The 15893-nt window shown below is 39.4% G+C and overlaps 1 protein-coding gene across 1 annotated transcript; it reads left to right on the forward strand.

Annotated features, from left to right (window-relative positions):
• The first annotated feature begins 1515 nt into the window (after positions 1–1515).
• Positions 1516–15101, forward strand: LOC113686802 (glutamate receptor ionotropic, kainate 2). Its single transcript, XM_027204472.2, has 16 exons — positions 1516–1898; positions 3003–3149; positions 3718–3954; positions 4572–4768; positions 4907–4960; positions 5563–5709; positions 6640–6822; positions 7295–7414; positions 7587–7757; positions 9541–9723; positions 10653–10838; positions 11851–12115; positions 12231–12598; positions 12802–13026; positions 13311–13569; positions 14002–15101. The coding sequence occupies exons 1-16, from the start codon at positions 1817–1819 to the stop codon at positions 14013–14015; spliced, it is 2838 nt and encodes a 945-aa protein (XP_027060273.2). The 5' UTR covers positions 1516–1816; the 3' UTR covers positions 14016–15101.
• Positions 15102–15893: the final 792 nt, after the last annotated feature.

The following is a 15893-nucleotide window of genomic DNA, read 5'->3' on the forward strand; positions in this document are numbered from 1 at the left end:
GGGACTTTACTCATCCCTGGCTCTTTGTAATACTTGGCTTTATTACCGTCATCCATTTTGAAATCACTGGCTCTCATTGGTGCGATATATTCACGAATGGCACCATTTTCTCCACTAAATTGCATCTTTTTCCAAACTATTGATGATAATTAACAAGAACAAACAGTTATTTAAAGAAACCTATCAAATTGCAAATCAAGCTAAAAACAACTTTTGCAACTTTCTTCCAATCAACTCACTGCTGGTTCAACAAAACATTTGCACAGGCTATGAACATCGTGTATATGAGCGACTGAATTTTGCGATTTCACTATGAAAGTAATTATAAGTGTGATTTTGGTCTGAAATCACGCATATGATTTCAGATCAAATTGCACTCCACTCAGTTTCAGTTACCATTTTTAATTTTCATTGGCTGTTGTCACCTGACCCGGGCCACAGTAGGAAGTGGGGGAGTGGGAGAGAGTATTATCATCAATGTGCTTGTCTTTTCTCTCCTTCCCGCCTTAACCCTCCTTATCCCATTTTTTTTCTTTATTTGACGACCAAGCTAAAGATTGCCATTCCTTTCACTCTGTTTTGCACATGGTACTGCTGACATTACTGATCTTAGCAATGTGCTACTCTCTTGTTATGCGTGAACCCAGTCGAGAGAACATGATCTTATGTTCTCTCGACTCAGTGTATGATGGCCCAAGTCTTCAATGAGTTCTTTGTTGCTAAGTTTGTAGAGCTTTTATACGGAAAATCTGAACTGGTTAGGACTCAATTCCTGAAGGAGGGTACTCAAATATTTTCTTTGCTCATTGCAGATCCTTTGCACTATGCGACGCGCTTCTCATCCACAGATTCTTTGTGGATCAGTTGACAGAACATCCGAGTATAAAATCGGAACTGGCTGGAGTTTGATTCCAAGTGGGAGATGCATAATTTTGTTTGCCATGCCAGCGACTAGTCTTGAACTTTTTTTTCTAAGGAAGAACTTTGTTGACTTGTGAAGCAGTGGTAGTTTGTTGATGGGGTTGGTGATACAAAGATAACAATTCTCTTAACTGGACAGCCTTGTTTACAAAAATGAGTACACTGTATCATTGGGTGGTGTTTGCATAAACCACTCATGGTTAGCAAGAGAGGATGTTTACCATGGCGTTGTGGTGTGGCCATTTTTTATCGTCGTTCGGATCTTCTGCACTGCGTCATTTGGTGTTCTGGCATCATCCACAAGAGTAACAACGTTCCATCGGGACATTTTTGTTCAATTTTTCCTAATCATTTGCCGGTTAACTCTGCAACTAATGTTTAAATCTCAAGGCATTTGAAAAATTGTTCTGCAGTTGTGAGTTAATCACTGAGAGCGATGAGCGTAGATAGTGTGAGTGTCTGTCAACTTCAACTTGCAAAATTCTTGTGATAGTGAAATAATCTTTGGTGTGATTGTTTTGAGGATTACGAATTTCCTCTTTGTCCCACGCTCGTAAAAAATGTTAAAATCTTTTGTTAAAGTTCCTTTATGGTTTTGTATTTATCTGTTAGCGTCAATCGGTCCTTTCTTTGCGTTTTTCGCTACATTTTTAACGAAATCCACGCTCCATATTTGTGTCAATAATTGATTTTTCTTTGCGAGCAGAACCATAGGAAGGTCAATTATTGATGTATTGTGAAATGATGAAAATTTTAACATGCGCAAACTCACATACCATGCATTTTTAGGTTCAAATTATGAGGCTGGAAATTACTTCGCTTGAGCTTTACTGCCGCTGAATCAATCCCTAATTTTTTTTACGTTCCTCGTCATTTTTACCTTGGTTTTTTTAGAATGGGTAAGCTTATGGGTATGTTTTTCTTCGTGGCATGTTGGACTTTTTCCTCCGGGAGGACGATTCGCGACGTCAAAATAGGTTTGTGACTTTTTTTTTTTCTGTTTAGTAATTAAATCTGTTTCGTAAAGGGAATGTGACAAAAAACAGAACTTTTGTAAGTAAGTGAAAGTGGGTAAGGGTTGTTTAAAAAACGAAAGGAAGCAAGTGACATGGAAACAATTATAGGAAATACGAAATATGAACCAAAACCAAGGGGAAAGTAAAAAGAAAAGACGTTATTTTTGGCTTCATTTTCATATTCTGTGAGTGCATGCGCGATTCATTTACTGTTTTGTCTCTCGGATGAACCACTGATGTTGAAAATTTAGAAGGGTACTTTTGAAATAGTTACATCTGCTCATGTCGCAAACACAAGTTGCTGAACAATAGGTTTTGAGCCGTTTGTTTCCTTCCTTAGTTGGACTAAGTCTTTATTCAGTAGTGAGCTTTGCATCCCATTTAATGCTTAGTAACTATATAGAGTCAAATGAGGTGCTTTTTGTCATATGTTACAGACTTCAAACACAATTTCAAAGAGACATATTTAGCATCAGTTTCGTTCCTCGAGTATATATGTATCTCTGATAATCGAGTACATTGAATGGGAGACTTTAAACTTAGGATGTGTTTAACTTATACGTATCTTTGAGTATCTTTCTCTACGAGTGAAACATTGCAGGGATGAATCAATCAAATAAAATAAAAAAGTTACATTGGTAGTGATAATTATATTTAACAGTCGGTGCTTTGCTAAGAATATTGCAATTTGGGAGGTGGCTGGATCAATTGATAATATCAAAAGAGATCGATACTGCACCTTGATGGTTATTCACAGGGATTTTGTTCGCGATTCCTACGCTAGTTCTTGAGAATTATGCATTTCTGTTGGAAACCTAGTTATCATATATGGACACAGACGTCTTCTATTTTCTTTAACACGAAAGAAGATAAAGAAAGCAAATTTAATCACAGGGTGAAGATGACCTTCTCAGTTACCACTTAGACTAAAAGCTAAAGAAAAAGAACATGCGATAAAGTCAAACGCGAAGAGAGAGTAAAGTTCTTTTGTTTGGCTCCACGATTGCGCTTCACGCTCTCATTAATTATCGCCTTAACTTTTCACCACCTTCTCTTCCCCTCCAGGTGTGTTACACCGTAGGGAGACAGCCAGCCTTCATCATGTCCTTGAATATGTCTTCGAAAGCATTCTTCCCAGGAAACTTATGTTAGAAAACATAACGTTTACTTTAATCGATGAACAAGTTGATGGAAAAGATCTTCTCTCAAGCGGTAAGTTGTTGTTGGAATTGATTCTTCAACAATTAAAATCAGTTGTGAGTCGATAAATTATGTCACAAGTTAAGTAAGAGCCTATTTAAGAGTCATCTCTCTTAAATAAAACCTTCGAGAAATCTGACAAACTTTTTTAACTTAGCTGTTCCTCTTAGTTGGAGTTAACTTGAAATAAAGTGGATGAGGTACAGTGCTTTGTTTACATGTACTTCTCATAATATGAGGTAAATCCATAAATACGATCTGCCAAGCTTAGGCTCGCACGATTTGCCCTTTCCGGCGAGTGCTAGACTTCAAAGAAAAAAAAACGCAATTTTTTTGAGTAAGCTAATTATAAATGAAATGGTGTGTCACAAATATTCGCAGTGCAGTTTAACCATGCACCCCATAACGTCAGTATGGGTATCTTCCATACCGTTCCCTACACATTTCCTAAAGCGCTAACTTTAGGAATTGTATATATGTCTGTTTAATTAATGATCAAAGTTCGTTTTAGCCCCAGCATTTGTACCCTTGTCTCGTAATTGTCCACAAACTTTAAATTGTTCTTGTCATATGTTTGTAGATGTCCTATCGTCTCTGTCTCAAGTGATAGCCATCATCGACTTGGCGAGCGAGGATAAGAAGGCCGCAACTCTCAGTTCTATTTTACATGTACCGCTGATGATGATAGATTCCATTTCAGAAAATTCGGCGAACGCTTCTGTCATGTCGATCAGACCTCCCTATCACGTTGTTATGCAAGCTCTGTTCGATGTTATGGACTTCTTCAATTTTTCCAGGATAGCGGTGGTCTATGACGGTACAGCTGTTTGATGAATATTTTAATGAATCGTCTCATACGTATATAGCCGTGGTTAGAACTCTCGCGAGGATCGATAGCCTACATGTCAACTAACGTGGCCCATAATCCAAAACCTAGCATCATGTGAGACTTTTCCTTATTTTTACCACGTATGAATTTATTTTTCTATCTTTGTAATGCGCTTAGAACAGGACTGGATAAGCGCTATATAAGTAGTTATTATTATTATTATTATTGTTATTATTATTCCTGATTTCTGTCTCTCCGAAGATTGTTTCTGGTGGCAAGTTTTTTATCCTTTATAAAAATTGGCGCCCAAAGTAATTGAAATCTCAACTTAAGAGAAAGTTTAGTCGGCGAGAAGGGACTCAGGATCACTTTGATTTTGCTGTACTTCCCTCTGTGATTGGTCGAAAACTCGCTGCACTAAGTCAACCAATCAAAAACTAATTGCGATGATCTTTCATTGGCTCTTTGTTATATTTTTGCTTGTTCTGATTGGCCATTATAATTGATTTTTATGGTTTTGATTTTAAGAAACTTAATCGAGATGGGCTGCATAACCAGGGTATTGGCTGTTTTAAATACATCCATTTTTGCTCCTCTCTTTTTAGCCCGCCGAGTCAGAGAGGCATCCTATTTCTACGCCAAAGCTAAACGATGGCCACGATTTAACATCAAAATGATACCAGAACTAATTTTGAATGACAGAGAACAGTTACACAGCTCTCTGACTGAGTTGTTCAGGTCACGCATTAAAGAAATAATCTTATTATGTGATCAGAGGGACCTGTATCACATTATGAATGAGGTAACTTGTTTATTTACATCTTTGTTTTCATTTCTTAGTCACTTTTGTGAGTACAGAGCTAGTGAATTAAAGTTAAAGTTTAGTTCCACTTTTTCCATATTTTTTTCAACTCTAACAATTAATAAATCGACGTTGTAGGCGCTATACGTTGGAATTAATGACAAAGACTACCGCTGGATAACACCTGACTTGGTAATGTATTGACTTCGCGAGAACCTCTAGCACGCTTAACCCCCCACGTGCGTTTCTTATTTCATTTTTGCCTCCTTAGTTTTGTCTCTTTTGGTAAAATGATCTTTGCAATCTTTTGTAAAATTTAAAGAAAGTTTTCTACGCTCTAAATACGAGGCGAGATATTGACATTTTTTAAGTAAAGATATCCATAGCTGATATCACTTACATGGAAGATTTTCACTCTTTCATTCCTTTTCTACTTGTTCTTGATTACCAAGAAATCGTTGGGCGAGAATATGGCTGCTATCACATTACAACTTAAGTGGTTTGTCTTCTGCTAGTTGGGGTTTTCATAATTTCGTGAATTATTTGTTCGTAATTTGTTGTGTGACTGCTTGTAATCGAGCCGGAGTAAGTAACCAACTTACACTAGCATCCAATGCTTATTTTTCGACTTGTTTATGGCCGGAAGCCAAAACTGTGAGACGTATTTATTGGCCACGATTAATGATATGTCCATGTGTAATATCGTCCGACTGTCTTTTTGCGGCTACCTGTAGCTACGCCCTAGATAGACTACTACTTGTAAGTTTAAGGTCAGCAGCATTCTCTCTTTACAGGAGGTGGCTGGAGCAGGTCAAACTTACAATCATAAATATCCCTCGTTTCTTGGTATGGTGGGACTCAGGCTCCATATTGTTAACGAGACGTTAATCAGAAACTTGAAGAGTCGTGCGACCGGTGGAAAAGGAGCCGAATTCTCTCTGGTGAGAAAGCAGTTGCATTTTTGGACGTTGTGTGGTAATTATAATAATGATGATAATGGGACTCTATTTACGGTTGGTAACACTAAACAGTTACAGAAAGATAAAATTGTGGCCCCGCCTCTAAATTATAGAAATTAAACACGGTTTCAACACAAAGTGTTAAAAAAAAACCCAACTGGCACTAAGGAGGCAGACCAGTTGGCTATGAGAGTGCAGTCAAGGAGTTGAACACAAGATAAGCGAGAACAAATCTAGCGAGTAGCAGTATAGAGGGTTTGAACCGGGACCACCAGGTTACAAGCTAGGCCAGCGCCTTAATCATTTGGCCACACTGCCTCCTCCTGTCGTTGCACGTTCCAACAAAATGTGGTCTGATAACGAAATGGCCTGTTGATTGTGTGTGGTCATGTCCTGCTGCACAGTGATCATGCCATATTGTACCGAGCTGCCGTCGCACGTGCTGTTGTGCCGTTCAACGTTGTGCTGTACTGTGCTGTTTCGCGTATTATTTTGTCTTGTTATATTGTGCCTTGCTATGCCATCGCGCTTTTTTGCGCTGTATTGCGGCGGTTCGCGTCCCATCCTATTTATCTATGTTGTGTCGCTTTTTTTGTGTCGTTTCGTGTATAGCTCCTCGTTGAAACGAGCTGTATCGTCAAAACAATTGTTGTTAATGTTTATTTATGTGTATTCCTCTGTTTGTCACTCTATACTGTGTTCTTGAAGCTGGCGAAAATATGCCTGTGAGAAAAATGCCTACTTTTCAGGTCTCTCAAAGGGACGTTGGGTCGATATTTCTAACATCGCACAACACGTGACAGACCATTTAACTATATTTGTACACTAGCTTATGAATTGGTGTGAAAGTAAGGGTAATTTTAGCTTAAAACATATACGATACTGGTCACATTTGACATCTTTTGCCCAAAGCCCGTGTATGCAGCTGTCCATGACGTAGCGCTTGTGGTAGGGACGGCAGTGGTGAATTTATTCAACACCGATCCTAGGATAACAAGGATATTATCACGTTTAGACAATGATAAATGCGCTTTTCGGAGCAAATCAAGTAAACGCAGGAGATTGGGATTGAGACTGCTCAAGCAGATTAGGAAGGTAATGATAAATTTTCTTTTGAAAAATGTTTTTATACGGTGAATGACACAGGCATACTCGGAGATAAGAACTCCGAGTACTCCCACTGAGTCGTACCGACGACCTCCCGACTAGTACTTGAACCACTATGAGTCGTACCGACGACCTTCCGACACCCTGCGACCAGTACTTGAACCACTAGGAGTCGTACCTACTACCTTCCGACTAATACTTGGACGCTCTACCATTGAGCTATACGAGACTAGTGGCAAGCTAAGTCTTTCAATAGGGTCCATGGTGAAAAACTCCATGCATACTGCTAAGATGGGAATGCCGATACGTGATGCTTTTGCGCAATAATAATAAATTTTAAGCCTGGCGCTTTAAATGAAAGATTGCAAATGATAAATGTTCTTCTCGGCAAGAAAAAAAAAGAGCTCTCAGAATTTACCGTGGTCAACAGTTATTAAGTTTCGTCACATTATGTTCAAAGGTGAAACTTTTCCACGGAGAGGGTCTGACTGGCGAGATACAATTCAAACTTCGTACGGGTGAACGAAGAGTACATGATGGCCTGGACATTGTGAACATTGTTCAAAACAGAACCAAAAAGGTTTGTGAGTAAATTACAGTACATAAAGAGTAATGCAAGCTTGTTCGATCACTGACCAACCTCTCATGATTATCATATCAGTGAAAGCAAGAGAGACCTTACGACTCTGAGAGTGAATTTCAGCATATGTTTGTATGACTAATTCGCACATTCTCTCGTTTGTTTTCACTAGCTCGGCTCTTGGCAACCTGAACCTGAAAGGATAGATCACCGTGTGTCTGTGAATAACGAACACCCTGAGTGGGTGGGAGATTTCGCACACTTTGTCCAGTGCAACAATCCGGGGAACAACCTGCACTACGAACCAGAACCGATCCCAGTGCTAAAAGTTATAACAGTGTTGGTGAGAATACTCTGTGATTTTAATCCTTTAATTCCTAGAAGTGATTAACGTGTTTCCAGCATGTAGTTGTGGAAGAAATTGCAAACATATCCGCTTCATATGAAATCACACTCTGAATATCAAATTTTGTAGAAATGGACGGTAACAGGGAAGGAGAATTATGAACCAGATCTTTAGGGCCAATGGATTAAGTAACCTATATATGATGTACACAGGTGTAAACCTTCATGAGGGCTATGATACACAAGAAGGTTCGGATCAAAGTCGGTATTTGAGCAACTGCACATCTACCCCTGCCCTAGCTTTCTATCAGCTGACGTTTCGTTAGGTTGGTGGTGGAGTAGGTGCGCAGCTGCGTAGATACTGACATATATCCGTAGGTTTCATTGATAATACCTCTCTGGCAAAAATCAAACTTCCTCCCGTTGCACCTGGCAGCTGGGCGTCCAGTAAAGTTGATATTAACCCTTTAAACCCAAGGAATGACCAGGATCTAATTTCTCCTTACAGTAATAATGCTGAATCATTTACTATGACCATGAGAATAAAGGAAATGATCGCAATCCTAAAAAGCCTTGACTATTAAATGAATTCTCCTTGTCACTGCCAAAGGAAATGTACGGAGAAGAGTACAGAGAATATAGATACTGATGTTCAGGTGTAAAGGGTTGATACAAAAAAGCTTAAATTAACAATTGTTTCATACGTCAGCGTGCGTTCATCAAGATATGAAGCACGCAGGAAGTTTGGAGAGCACGAAAGATGCGTAAGAGTTGCTCGAGGCGTAGCCGAGAGCAACTCTAGCTTCTTGAGTGCTCTCCAAACTTCCTGCGTGCTTCATATCTCGATGAACGTCCAGCTAACGTATGAACCAAATGTTTTATAACATTTTCAACCCGATGGAAAATTTTTTTTAGAGCTAGAAGAAGCTAGAGCTAGAAGAAGCTAGAGTTGCTATCGGCTACGCCTCGAGCAACTCTTACGCATCTTTTGTGCTCTCCAAACTTCCTGCGTGCTTCATATCTCGATGAACGCACAGCTGACGTATGAACCAATTGTTTTATATCATTTTCAACCCGATGGAAAATTTTTTTTCTCGAGGGATTTGTTTGCTGAAGTAATGAGCGTGCACAATAGGAATATGAAGCACGCTCGCGCAATTGAATTTGATTAGATAAATTTACCAGCTATGTTATAAAGTGCCTTTGAGTCTCTCACTGTTATTTCGTGTACAATTCAAAAGCCAAAAAGGAGGCAGTTCCACTTATATACGGAACGCCTTGCATGCACTAGCTGCACCCATTATAATCAACTATATCCTTCGACAGTTTTCCAATGTATTCAAAAGGTTTTGGAAATAAGTGTAGCAAGCATTAAACGAGAAATTATTTCTAGAAGTCAAAACAGAGCCATCATCGCTTGGCTTTTTCTGTAGGCAACCGCCACTTCCCTCCAATCAACTTGGTCCAAGGCATGCTATGTTATTTTTCCGGAGCTATTCTTGTCTCGGTGGTTACTGGTTATTTAGAAACGCGCTACGCCGCAGCATTCTGATTCATTTTAGTGTAACAGTGTTTCGTGTCTAAATAGAGTAAATCTTTGAAATAATAGTGAGCTAGGATGGAAAAACACCAGGGGAGAGAGGAAATGAAAGGGTGACGATGGCGAAGGTTAGCAGGGACTGCACATGAAAAACACGTAAATGAAGGTCAATTTTTTTAAAGATGAACTAGTCATCCATTGTCATCATAGATTCAGTCATTGAATCCTTTGTTTCTCTCAGGAACCTCCATTTGTCGAGAAGGTGAATGAGTCCACGCCATTACCAGATGGGATCATACCTAAAAACCAGCTTCAGGGTTTCTGTATCGATCTGATTGAAGAAATATCCAAGAAGGCAAACTTCGACTATGAGATTTATCTGGATAATAGCTACAAAGGGATGGTGGACGCGTTGAAGTCTCAGGTAGCAATTTTTTCGTTGACTGTCGAAGCTAATCGGGAACTGCATCAGTTTTGCCTCGCTTTGCGTTGTGATAAAAATACTATAGGAAGAGACTCTCCTCAACCTCTATCAAAATTAGGGCAAATTTTCAATTGAGTTATTCGGGATTGCTTAGTTTTTGCTTTACTTCGCTCTGTGATTGGTCCAGAAAACTTGCACCACTCTTAACCAATCACATGAAAAACTGAAATCACTCACGACTTGGTAGCTTGCGTTTTCCTGCTTTTTAGTCAGTTTGGTTGTTTTTACTTTAAAAAATTTCATTGGCTCTTAAAGGCATTTTCTTTTCTTCGGATTGGCTGTTGTGATTGCTTTGGTTTGGATTTTACAAAACTCAATCGAAAGGCGCTTTACCGACTCGGTGTAGATATGTTGCCTAACTGCATGCGAACTGAACCGATTATTTTTTCATGAACAGTATAAATTCTTTCATTTATTAAGTCAATAGCTTCTATGCGTCTATTAACAGCAGAGGTCTTCTTATTTTTCATTGCACTCTTGCAAGATGTGAGTAGTTTTTAATACTGGGTATGATAGCAGGGATCATGAAGTTCATTATCCATGATCTGGCATTATCTCACGACTCTCTTACCGAAATTCGGCACTTTCCCTACCTTTAATCTCTGGTATTATGAAAAGCCGACTAAGATGTTTTCACCAAGTGGCAAAATGCAACTCCTCGCCATCTGCTATAGCCGTTTTTGCGTTAAAAGTTAAAATATTTGCTTTGGCTTTGAACCAATGAGTTTTATAGGACTTTTTCGTTTGTTATTGCCGTAAATGTCATTATTTAAGTTCATTTGGCTTGCGCAATCGAATTTGGTGCCAAACGATTACCTAACACTTCTTGCCCTGAATAATTTGCTTTGCCATTGTTTATCCTCTTTCAGAAAAAGGACCTTGCTCTTGCTCCAATCACAATAACTGCAGAGCGTGAATTGATCATCGACTTCAGCAAACCGTTTATGGACTTTGGTATGAGTCTGATCATGCGCAAGCCTGGAGAGCCTCCGATCAATATATTCGCTTTTCTTCTGCCTTTCACCAACAATCTGTGGCTCTCTACGATTGTAGTGGTAAGGCTTTAGAATTGTACGGTACTATTTTACGACGGGAATTTTAATTTCCATCATTTTGAATGTTCTAGGTGCGGGAGATTTTAGCATACCACGGATCAAATCACTGGGAGTACCTCGGGTTTGAAGATCTAAGATCAAATTTCAATGACTCATGAAAATTATCACTTGCATGATTTATTTGAGGTCTGAGATTTCCAGTGCTGTTGTTGGTTTAAGATACCGGAGTCACCAGGGGCTCGAGATATCTACAATGAAAGGCAAAAATAGTTGGCGCCCTTCCTCTTACTCGGTGATTTATAATCCCCTACTCATCATACCAGACAGAAATCTCGTAATACGATACTGAATAAGTCCCCCCCCCCTTTTCTTCCCAGTCAATGTTGCCTGAAATTAGCGAGGTTTTTGTTGACCCCAGGCAACATTTAAAAGGGGGAGAGGAGGGAGATAGATGAAAGTTATGGCAAAAATTCAAAAAGTAGTAGAGTTTGCCAAGACTTTTGCCACTCATTGTGGGTTCTAATTACGGAGATCTACCGGGTGGAAGATGATGGAGACTTGAGATATCTGATGCACCATGCTTACCGGGTATAACTTGGGTTTAATACATCGAGATTGATAAAATTCAGAGAACAGGGATACACTGGGTTTAAGATATCAATACATCGGAGCTAGAATTACAGTGATGCGCACGGCATACCAGGTGTCTTTTAATTTCAATGTAGAGCTTTGCCTTACAATTGCGAGGGAATAGTACATCCCTGTTAGCAAATGGTAAACTTATCAACTGTTTCTGTTCGCAACGTCGCACGGAAACGGCTGATCATGATGAAATTTTCATAAATTCACGGCACAAAACGTTTTCGAACGTATGCGCGCCTGTTTGTCTTAACCACTATGCGTTTGGCTCTCTTGATGTGTGCACCAGTTTTTTGTTTCAGCTACGACACTTTTTTTAAACATCACTAGAATGTAGTAACTTTGTTTTGCCAAATGAAACTTATTTTTGAAGGTTTTGTTCATCACCGGAATGATGTGTGTCATGGACTATTTGAGCCCGTTTGGTTACCGCGCTCGAGCTCGTGATTCAGACGAGGAGCCTGGAAATGAGTTCAACCTGTTGAACAGCTTGTGGTTTGCTACAGCTTCCGTTCTACAGCAGGGTCCCGATAACACTCCTCTATCTCCCTCTGGTCGTTTGCTAGCTTCCTCCTTTTGGTTTTTTACATTAATAATGATAACAACCTACACGGCAAACCTGGCTGCCTTCTTCACAAGTACGTTCGACGAAATAGAGATATTTATTTTATTACGTCGAAAAATGCTGCTATTCTTTAGATCGAGATTTCAAAATTAATTAGTTTAAATTTCCTTTTCCTTTTCCTTTTCCAGTTAAACGAGAAGTGCAAACTATCAATTCCCTGAAAGAACTGGAAAGTCAAAACCAAACCACATACGGAGTCCTCAGAACCGGCTCCGTGCAGAAATTCTTCCAGAATTCAGAAAATCCTATTCACATGAGAATGTTCTCTTTTATGAGAAGTCAGCAAACTTTCGTCAACTCTACTGCTAATGGGGTGAAAAAAGCGAGGGCAGAAAACTACGCTTACATAACAGAATATCCCTACTTGGCATACTACAATCAACAGAAGCCATGCAACACGAGGTTACTGGACAACCTACTTCAAGCTAAAGGCTATGGAATTGGGCTGCAGCAAAACTCACCACACACAAATAAGATTTCTGTTGAGATCTTAGAGGTGGGAGACTCATCTTTTTCGGTTATCTGACAACACATGTCAAGTTACTTTTAGATTGAGAATCCAGGAAGTTGTATATGATCCACTGAAAATTTTTCTCTTATATACAGCAATGCTAACTGCTATAAACACTGTTGCAGTGTAATGCTTTAGTCCAAGTTTAAAGTCAAACTTTCATGATCATTAGTCTTATTTTCTTACAGCTACGAGAAAATGGCTTCATTGAGAAAACACGGCGAAAGTGGTGGGACGAGCGTAGTCAATGTCCAAAACCATCTAAGTCCAAAACTGGGAAAATACATAGTCTTGACGTCGATAACATGGCTGGAGTGTTCTTAATCTTACTCAGTGGTGTTATCCTCTCAATATTTATTTTGCTTATCGAGATACGCTACAAGAAGCTGGCTGCGTGCTCCACTAGTGGCCAGGTAAAGTTGTGCTTCGTTCACACTACAGCGGATAAGATATAATTGAAAACAAAACTTTTCTTAACATTCAGGCTCACCTTGTATATTGGTGCAAATTAACTGCTCATGGGAAAAGGAGGAGGTCAAATGAAGGAATTACAAATGATGGTTTGAAAATATTAGGAAACCGGGTTTCCCTCATTCCTCTATAAAAAAGTCTCTGATAGATTGGACAATTAGTGCCGTCAGAGAGTGAATAGGAAAATCAGAATTTTGTTTAATTTCCACCAACGCACTCTCCGTAGAACGCTCTGAAGCGATATCTGAGAAGAAGTTGCAAGGCGCAAAAAGAGGAAAGTGACCATTTGTCTACTCCCGCCATTCATGTTAACCCGGTCACTCCTGACAATCCTGTCACACCCGTCACACCAGTAGCACCGGTCACGCCAGTTCGAGTAGCTGTGGTGTTATCCCAAGGAGACAAGGTTTTAGAGCAATTGAAGGAAGAAAAAGGCAAGGGCAAAGGTTGGAATAAATGGTTTCAAGGCGTAGGAAAGATTGAAGGTAAAAAATACGTTACCTCACCTTTGAGATCGAGCTCTGATCGGTTTCTCTTGCTTTATGTACATGGCTTATGTTGTAATAGAAGAGCGGTATAAAGTTTGTTTTTTGACGGATTCGCATAAAAAAAAAAATTGGCAATTGCCGTAGCCAAGCTCTTCTTCAAGGTCCTCCGTCACACCAAACTCTAGAGGAGAATCCACCACAGTTCTGTCTGGTGTAAGCAAGACAGACTCAGAAATGGTATACTGACACGGAATATGCAAAACGATGATAGTTGAATTTGAGACAACCCACCATTACTCCTTAGTGTTTTTTTCAGTTGACTGTCATTGGGTTAGGGGAGGGGTAGGTGTGCAGTTGCACAGATACCGGCTGACTTTGGTTAGTGATTTTTTTGTATGTGACATTTTGGGTTTTTTTTTCTGACTCCAGTGTCTCGACGATGAAGACGAGAATTTTGGAATGTTTGAGGATGTTGGATGACGTATGAATGAAAACATTAAGCAGCGATCCATGTCTTCAATCTCCATTTAAGGGCATCAATAATTGAGAGTAAATGTTAAGTGCGAATAACCGCTGTTCAATCATTTATTCTTTTCCCTTCACGCCATGAAGTTACTTCGGTGAATAGGTTTATAGTGGATTAAAAGAGTTAACTGAGGTACGAGTTAGTGGGCGTGGATCGTTTAGGAGTAATTTTCCAAGGTTTGCGTTAGTTCGACAAAACAGTCGAATTTTTTTTACGAGTGGGACGATCCTCCCACTCTCAGCTCAGTAGTGTCTCCCGAACACCGTCGCGCTATTTTCAAGCACAAAGTTGACTGGAAGAAAGAAAATATCTGCGATGAGACAGTGACTGAGTCTACACGAAATTCTTAGAGCTAAAATTCCAGTGAATTTATGGCATACTGTGCAGAGAATTGATATCATGGTTCATCATGATGAAAATTGACCTTAGGTAGAGAAAAATTAAAAACAATCATTGGCCAGGTTGTACAATCACTGGAAAGGCTCAAATAGACAAAAATAAATAAATAATATGATTAAAAATAGCATATTATCACGGATCACGGTAAAAGACAAACGTAGAAAATATGGACCGATAAGCCGAGAGGTAACTTTTCGAAAGCTGCAACAGTGAATCTTGGTCGCCTGTTAGTTGGAGTGATATACATGTATTGGCGAAAAGGCATTAAGGAGATAAGTCTGCGATTGAAGTAACTTTTGAAATAATAAGAAACTACATGAAGAAACCGCACGGTGAACATCCAGGGAAACAAACTTATCTTAACGCCCAAGGTTAAAAATAACTTAGCTGAAATCGACCCATCTTGGCGTCATTTTTCTCCCCTTTATTCCTCTTGATTATTTCATTAGTTAACACATGGTCTGCCTGAATTACCTGCGGGTCCGTGCTATTATTTCAATTTTGTCTAATCAGCGTTGAATGAGGTGTGTGAAATAGCGTTTGAATATGATTTTTACGAGAATGTAATTAACATGAATATAATAAACACAAACTGCTCAGTGGTTTCGAGATATGCTTATTGTGTATCGCCTACGTGGGGGGGAGGGGGATTTGGTGGTGTCTGAGGATGGGGGGGAACACATGGTTTCTGGTAGAACAGGGGGGGAGGGGTATCAGTCGTCGCTTACAGAGTATAAATGGGGGACTATAGAAAACTGAATACTATTAAAAAACCTCATGAGAACAGTATCAAATAAATTTCATTGTAGCACGATCAAAATTCTCTAAATACATTAATTAAAAAGACCACTTTTATCTGATTCATTGTATAAAGAGAAACTTCTTCCCCTTCAACAATGTATAATGCTTCATTACACCTCCTTATATTCGACATTTCATGCAGTGTCACCACGCCCTTGAAAAGTTTACAGAGCGAAAAAACTCAACAGGAGGGTAAGCGTACTAGGATTCGATTTTGATGAAATCGCATTAATTATCCCAAAAAAATTTGACCAACGTTGTTTGGGAGAGATGGGGGAGCATTTGGTTTAAGTAATATTGTGTTGTGTTCCATGATTTTAAGTCTCCATTGTCTGAAATCCACAAAACTCAACATTGTTTGCGGTAGGAGAGGGGAGGAGAAGGATTCGACCTTAAAAAGATCGCGTCAAGGGTTCTTGTTTAGCCTTCCTGAAGCGTACGTGTGATGTACTTGCGGGAGCATCGCACGCAAATAAAGGATTAATACTGATCCTTTTAATGACACTAATGAGTTAAATCAGGACATTGTTCAATAAGAAATCTGGAATAAGACTCAGTCGTTTACCAAATTTGCGTCATTATATTTCAAGCTCGA

Source organism: Pocillopora damicornis, chromosome 12, assembly GCF_964200805.1.
Source record: "Pocillopora damicornis chromosome 12, jaPocDami1.2, whole genome shotgun sequence".
Classification (NCBI taxonomy): domain Eukaryota; kingdom Metazoa; phylum Cnidaria; class Anthozoa; order Scleractinia; family Pocilloporidae; genus Pocillopora; species Pocillopora damicornis.

Excerpts from the sequence above, each read along its gene's own strand:
- LOC113686802 (XM_027204472.2), top strand. The coding sequence starts at position 1,817 with ATGGGTAAGCTTATGGGTATGTTTTTCTTCGTGGCATGTTGGACTTTT. Across the intron at positions 12,116-12,230 it reads CCTGGCTGCCTTCTTCACAA|TTAAACGAGAAGTGCAAACT; the intron begins GTACGTTCGACG and ends TTCCTTTTCCAG. Across the intron at positions 13,027-13,310 it reads CGTGCTCCACTAGTGGCCAG|AACGCTCTGAAGCGATATCT; the intron begins GTAAAGTTGTGC and ends CACTCTCCGTAG.